This window comes from Vigna radiata, chromosome 7 (genome assembly GCF_000741045.1).
Source record: "Vigna radiata var. radiata cultivar VC1973A chromosome 7, Vradiata_ver6, whole genome shotgun sequence".
Lineage (NCBI taxonomy): Eukaryota > Viridiplantae > Streptophyta > Magnoliopsida > Fabales > Fabaceae > Vigna > Vigna radiata.
This window is the reverse complement of record NC_028357.1, coordinates 37,607,046-37,614,667: the sequence shown is the minus strand read 5'-3', so window position 1 is coordinate 37,614,667 and position 7,622 is coordinate 37,607,046. Positions and strand designations below refer to the sequence as shown.

At 28.7% G+C, this 7,622-nt stretch overlaps 1 protein-coding gene across 1 annotated transcript; it reads right to left on the bottom strand.

The window, feature by feature from the left end:
* Positions 1 to 686: 686 nt before the first annotated feature.
* LOC106766767 (40S ribosomal protein S6-like) lies at positions 687 to 3,079 on the bottom strand. Its single transcript, XM_014651515.2, has 6 exons — positions 2,984 to 3,079; positions 2,835 to 2,899; positions 2,382 to 2,439; positions 2,192 to 2,300; positions 1,592 to 1,864; positions 687 to 1,141 (listed from the first exon to the last, which is right to left on the bottom strand). Exons 1-6 carry the CDS (start codon positions 2,987 to 2,989, stop codon positions 903 to 905), a joined length of 750 nt encoding a protein of 249 aa, XP_014507001.1. The 5' UTR covers positions 2,990 to 3,079; the 3' UTR covers positions 687 to 902.
* Positions 3,080 to 7,622: the final 4,543 nt, after the last annotated feature.

Genomic DNA, 7,622 nt, shown 5'->3' with positions numbered 1-7,622 from the left:
TTTATTTAAATTCTTAACTTAAATAAAATTTAATTGCATAGATTATATTAAAAAAATTGATAAGAAAAACTTTAGTCAAAATCTATCCATTTTTAGTAAAAATAAAAATAAAAATAAATAATTATTATAATTATTACAAATAAGTATAGTTCAATTTTTATGAAAAGTAGTTCAGTTTTTATAGTGCAAAATAGTATAAATAATCTATAATTCAGTATAATTTAGTTAATCATGCCCAGTCCTAGTTCCATCATTGTCATAAATAATGTTAGAATAAGACTTTAATTATGTTTCGAAAAAAATTACTAAGATACTAATGAATATCATAATTTTAACCAATCACTGCTTTTGATAAAACACACGATTGATAAATAAAAATTAAAGACATTATATTAACATGAACATAGACTCTAATAACTTCTTATAACAATTTGTTTGATAATATCAAAAAAAATTATTAAAAGCATTTTCCTAATAAAAAATTCATCAAAAAAGAATTATTAAAAAAACATTTTCCGACTTCATATTCAAAATTTAGTACCAACCAAAAGAACAATAAATTTGTATATATTTAAACCCAAATATTCCAAATATTTGAATAAGGTTGAATTATTTTAAATTTATGAATACACCGGTGTGCAACATGCTCGAACAATCCTCAAAAAAACTTACAATAACGCAATAAATTGGCCTAGTTCACAAGATTCCATTGGGAGCATATAATATATAAAAGTTCCAACTAGGCAAAAATCATTACATTCGATTGATAAAAATCGTTGAAAATTACTCAAATGAACTGAATGTATTTAAATTGAAAAGCAATAAATGTTTATCATAAACACCCGCAACCGAGTCTCCCAAAAACTAAAGTGAAGTTTAAACCTCACCAGATCTCACGCAGCCTATGCAGTAACAGTGGGTTTGGAAGCACTAGAAAGTTTGGATCTACGCTTAGCCAAGCTTTCACTCCGGCGATCCCTCTGCTCCTTCAATCTAGAAGCAAGGAGTTTCTGATACTCTGCTGCTTCTGACTTTGCCTTAGCAATTCTTTTCTTCTTGTCAGCAATCCTTGCTCGCTTCCTTTGGAGAGTCAAAGGAGTCACCAATCGTTGAATCTTTGGAGCTTTGCTCACTTTTTTCCCTGTTAACCAATCATCCATTACAGATTAAATCACAATTACAAATCATGTTCAATAAATAATTGGATTTCAATGTGGAGTAAACGAGTAAAATAATTCTTTTATTCAAATATCAGAACCCATCTTAAACATCCATTACTTGGTTCCATATTAGGAACTGCATAGAGAGATTGTTTTTCCAAAGAACATTTTAAAAATTGTTCAAAGTTTACCAAATGTAGACAATGTTAAGTTCTGTTTTCAATGAAAAAGAAAGCACATCACCCGTCCAAGTGACAAAATACTAGCTATTTTATCAGAATATCCAAAGAATAGATGAATAAATCAAAACTTGGAACTATAGAGCTGACGCAACAGTAATAGGTTATTTAACATTATATTCATTTAAAAATTTTCTCAGGCAGCCAAGCACACAGAAACTGATAGAAAATTTATGGACATCAAAAACTTACCAGCTTTTGTTGTAAAGGTCCGACGGTATGTGTTTACATACTTTCTCACATCATCATCCTTTGACAGGTTGAACAGCTTTCGGATTTTGGATGCTCTCTTTGGACCCCTCATCCTTGGCTTTTCAACATCGGTGAGACCTGGCAAATCACTATCGCCCTTCTTCACAATAACTAAATTCAAAACAGATAGGTCAGGGCTAACAATGCATCCACGAACAGACTTCCTTCTACGCTCTCCATTGCGCCTCCCATATCCACGGAAACATGGGGTTCCTGTTCAAATGCAAACAAAATTATCAAGTCTGCCAATAAACATGGCTATGAGAATACTGGTAGTAAATAAGTTTCTAGTAGAAACTAAAAGTCAAGAATGACGACACAAGTGTCCTCCGTAAACAACAACACATAACATAAGACGCCCGGAGTAAGAAAAAACAATAAGTAGGTAGAGAAAAACAGAAATCTATTCTAAAATTTCGAAGACAAAATCCCAATGTTGAACATGGCAGTAATACCAATTATTCCAGCATCAATCAACTACAATCATGATTTGCTTATAAACCAAAACAACAACAGATTAAAGCAATAGAAGAATCTCACCTCTATGAAGCAAGAGTCTGACACGACCAGGGGTCAGCACTCCCTGCTTCATTGGGAAGCCTTGTTTGTCACATCCTCCAGTGATTTTAAAAACATAGCCTTTAAATTCCTTCAGTAGCAAAATTAAAGCAGTTAACAGATAAATTTTGAAACAATCAAAACACAAGAAAAACAAGCAAAATGAACATACCTCGCCCAGGGCATCACCAAGGACCTCTTGAGAGATCCTCTTATCCCAAAATGCACGACTGCAATACAAAATAGAAGACCATCAAATGACACATGTAGCATAAAAGGTCCCAAAACAAAACTAATACAAAATTGAACTCCCACATCAACTTGCAAAGAGCAGTGGTCAACGTCAAATCCAATAGATATCAATTTAACTAAGCCATCAATGTTCATTGTGCATGAATACCACGATGCAATGCAAAAAACAAATACTTGAAGACAATTATGAGAAAGGCTATTCATAGAACTAAAATATAAACCAAAAGAAAGAAGTGAAAAAAACTTAAGCTAATCCAAATCGTAATCAATATTAGTCGGAAACACAGAGCACAGAGCAACATTATTCTAAACATAATATATCCGAATAGAAGAGTAAGATAACTGAAACATCAAAAGAAAGTAGAAAGATTACAGCTTCTGGTCGTCATCGATTTCCAGCTTCTTCTGACATCCAGTGGTGGGATTTGCTATGTTAAACTGTAGAAAAATTAATCGTGTTAGAGAGGGAAGAAGATATGGAAAAATAAAAAACAGAAGTGATTAGGGTTTTCGAGAGAACACCTTCATTTTGCAAACTCCTTCTGATCCCGCCGCGCCTAACCTGATGCGTGCGTTTGGAAACTATAAATAGATAAGGGTAAACTCGGTAACGACAACGAAAGATAGGGTTTGGCAGATTTTGGGCTTTTCTACCTTCTACTTCCTTGTTTTCAGCCCCACTGATACGAGCAAATAAAAAAACAAATTTCTCTCCTGCACCCTCACGATTTCTAATTGCTGCCCCCATAAGTTTAAAATATCCATTTTAGCCTTGAATTTTTATTTGAAAGTTGGTTCCACCTTCTTTCAAAGTTTTCTTATAGTGTTGGTTTTCTTTACAGTGGTTTGAAAGTAAAAGCATTTTTTAATTGTTTTTTTTATTTCATTTCATTTTTAAATTAAATAAAATATATAACTTTTTATTCTATATAAAATTTTTACTTAATTTATGGAGACTTCAACTTAAATTATTATGTTTAAAATATTTTTGTTACAATAATTTAGTTTACTTTTTTTTTTATCATTTTCTTTCAAATGTAACTGGTGAAAACACATGTTCAACTTGATAATAAAAAATAATATAATTATTATTATAAATTAAATGCAAATAATTTTTATAATTTTATTTTAAACAGTTCTTGTTTATTTTGTATGTAACTTTTTTAATTAAAAATGGTTAAGTTTAAGCAATTGATCAAATTGAAGAAAAATGTTAAATTTAAACAAAGGGTCACAAAAAAAATAATATGATAAAATAATTATTATAATTTAAGAAAATTATTTAAATAATAAAATAAAAAAACAAACAAATATAGATACGGAGAAGTAAAATCCCTTTTATAGATAGGTATAGATGCACATTAACATATAATTTAATATAGTTTAAATCTACTAAAAGAAAATATTACAAATTTAATAATTCAAAACAAATTATTCTGCATTAAGAGATTCTATTATACACATCTCAAGATATACCCATTACAACAAAATATGTATCAAAATTACAATTTCAAGAAAAACTAGAATAGGACAAAACAATTTAACTGTTTTTCAAAAAGATCACAAGGTCCAAAACTTTTAAAGTAATGTCTAGATAACTTACTTATCATTCCATATATCTTTATTTTTATTTGTTCACATAAAAAATGGTGATCATCGAAAAAAAATACTAGAGAAAACTAAAAACAATGTGAGGTAAACTAATTTACAAAAATAATATCCTATATAAAATATATAATCCGAATTATAAAATTTCACAAATAACTTGTGAATGAAAAATAATGGTGCAATATGTTTACTAAATTGATATTTAAGCCTTGTTTACTTGAGTGGATTTGGGTTGAGAGGATTTGAAGGTAGTTTTTTTTTGTTTATTTTAATAGATTTGGAGGTAAGAGAGAGTATATTTGGAAGTAAAATTTGTGAGAATTAGTGTAGGATTTTATATATGTGAGAGATTAAAAATATTTATTCACTCTCACTTACTTCCAAATCTATTCAAATACACAGCAAAAAGAAATTATCATCAAATCCTCTCAATTACTCTCGTCCAAATTCACTCAAGTGAAAAAGGCATTAGTGAGACTATTTTGTGGAGGTTAAAAAACTCTCTCACAAATTAAAATTATTTAAGATAGTTACTATGAATTGTCTGAATACTAATAAAGGTTTATCACCTTCACAAATCATGATACACTTTTCACTTCCCAATCTTCTTTCTCACCAAATTTTCTCAAATTTCTCATCTTTTTCCTAAATTTTCCAAACCTAACCATGACATGTTTCAAATTTCCCTAAATTTCTATTGCACCTTTTGATTCATCAAACTAGGCATTATGAGTTCTTCCAACCAATTCTTATCTCCATCATTGAGTCCATCCGACCAATGTTCATTTCTTTCATTGCTCATCGACCAGGGTTCAACAAGTGTTCTTGCTGGCCTGGGTTCGTCAGTCTAGGTTCAACAAACCAGTATGCTCGCCGGCCTAGGTTCAATAAACCAATGTGCTCGCTGGACTAGGTTCAGAAAATCAGTGTGCAAGCTCGACTTGAGGTTAGTAAACCAGTGCGCAAGCCTGGCTTGGGTTCAGCAAACTAGTGCACAAATCTGATTTTGGTTCATCATACCAATGCCCTCGTACCAAGGCATCACTTCGTCATTGTCAACACTAAATTTCGTCTGGTAAGTCAATAAAAAAACTAATATAAAAAATAAAGAATAATAATTAATGGTGGGTAAAAAAATGGAAGAAAAACTATAAATAAAATAAAATAATTTTTCTTAAAAAATATATAATTTTTAAACTTGAATTTAGTCCAAAGAGCTCAATAGTGTTAGACCTATCTTCACCCCTTCTGTGCTCTTCATACTCCTCACATGACAAGTCACTAGAAAATATTTTTGAAATATTGGTTTCTAGATAAAGGTATGTTTTTAATATGATAATAATTTGAATCAATATTATGCCAATAATTATAAGTAATATTCCTCATGATAAAAGAAAGATATGATCATAAAAATTAATAAAATTTATGACAATGATTATAATCAATGTCTTACATGTTATTTGATTTGATTGATTTTTGAAATATATTGTAATCAAGACCAACTTTTTCTATATATTGTTCATTAATTCACAATTAAAACAATATTACCATAATATTACAATATATGTATCTAAATACACATCTTATCATAAAAAGATGCGGGGACACAAAAAATACAAAGAGGCACACAAAAATAATAATAGGGACAAAGATGGGAGGAAAATATAGAGGGAAATAAGTTCACTATAAGAAAAATGGTAATTATATAAGGATTTTTATATATGGATTTTATCCGTATATAATCGAAATATTATGTACAAAATTTTTATACGGATATGGACAGTGGTGATTATATACGGAATTTTTCGTATGTAAAGCAGTTTGTAGAGTTGTTCTTCGTGACCTAAAGCAGATTGCAACCATAATGGTCCGTGAGCTGACAGTCGTTGTCCTTCACTGAAACTGTAACCTCGAACTCATTCTCCCTCGTGTCACGGGAACCCTGTTTTTCCTTTTGCCGAACCACCATCCTCCCCCATTGGAACCGTAGTGGCATTGGAGTCTAGTTGTCCTCCTACTCGAACACAGTATCAATTTCAAACACAACCATTTATGAGTGTAGGAATAATCGACTATGTATATTTCATTTTTTAATTCAAAAATTAAAAAAATATAATTCAGTCACATTTTCGATGTCACGTAATAAAAAATTACACTGTCAGCGTATTCTTCTTAACGACGTCATTTCAATTTGACGGAAAGACCCTATTTAATTCAATTTTAGAAAAATAAGGACTTAGTTGAAACACCGAAAAAAAAAAAAAAGAACCTATTTAAGACTCTGAACGAAAATAGGGATATATTGAGACATTAAACCAAGTTTATTTCACTTGAAAAGCTATATATTATGTGTTATTTAATTTTTTATAAAATTAATTTTTTTTCAGTGGTTTAACTCACGCTTTTCATAATTAATTAAAAAAATAATGAAAGAACAAAACTAATACTTGAAGTAAATATATTTTGATAGTAATTTGAGTATATTACAAACTCCTGCATTGCTTATATGCTGATCTGTACTTCTACTCAATGGGTCCCACCTTTGACCTAAAACCATTTTCTATGCAGTTAGTTACCCACACATGTCTTGGTCACAGGTTTTGGGTTCTTGGATCCCCAGACATTTATTCCTTTTATTTTTTTATTTTTATTTTTTTCGTTAAACCTACCAAAAAGTGATTAACGTTTATAATTATTGGATACTTTTTGTATATAAATATTATGATAATAACAATAGATAATGGAGTGTTAACTACTTATGTAATATTCCTATTTAATAATAATATATTATATTAGGACGCTAAAGATACATAAAACTAACTAAATATTAACAGCTGGTCAAACATAAATTTTATTGTATAAACCACTCATATAATTTCGTTTAATACAATATAATATATAGATGTTTAATATATTTTCTTTATATATTTCTATTTCAACTTTAAAATTGTTATTATTACTTTTTTCCTCAAATTTATTCAGTTAACTTATATCTTCTAACAAAGCAACACATAAAAACTTATTTATGACGTAATAACTCCTTTTTATATACAGTATTTTTTTTACTTAATGATAAAAAAATTTGAAAAAATACAGATACCTCTCTTCATAAAGTCTACTTCTACTTATGTTAACTATCACATAATTTATAACTATTAATAAAAAAATATTGTTTTTGGTAACTGCTTAGTAAGTATATTTTTATGTGTATGTATCTATTTTATTCTTATCAATTTAAATTCTTTTTACCTTTTAAATTTTATAACTATTTTTATAATCACTTTTTGAAAACATACTTTTATAATTACTTTTTGAGAACATACCTTTTATATTTAATAATATTTTTAATTAAATTTTATTTATTATTATAAGATAAAAGTAGATAATGACTTCTTTCTTATAATCTTTCACATCGATTACTTTTTATGGAAAATATTTTTTGATGGACCTGTTAAGATATATTCAATGCGATTTCTTAAAAAAAATAATTTTTTTCTCAATCAATGAATATTGAATATCTTAATTCATAAAAAAAAAATACTGAACTTTTTTA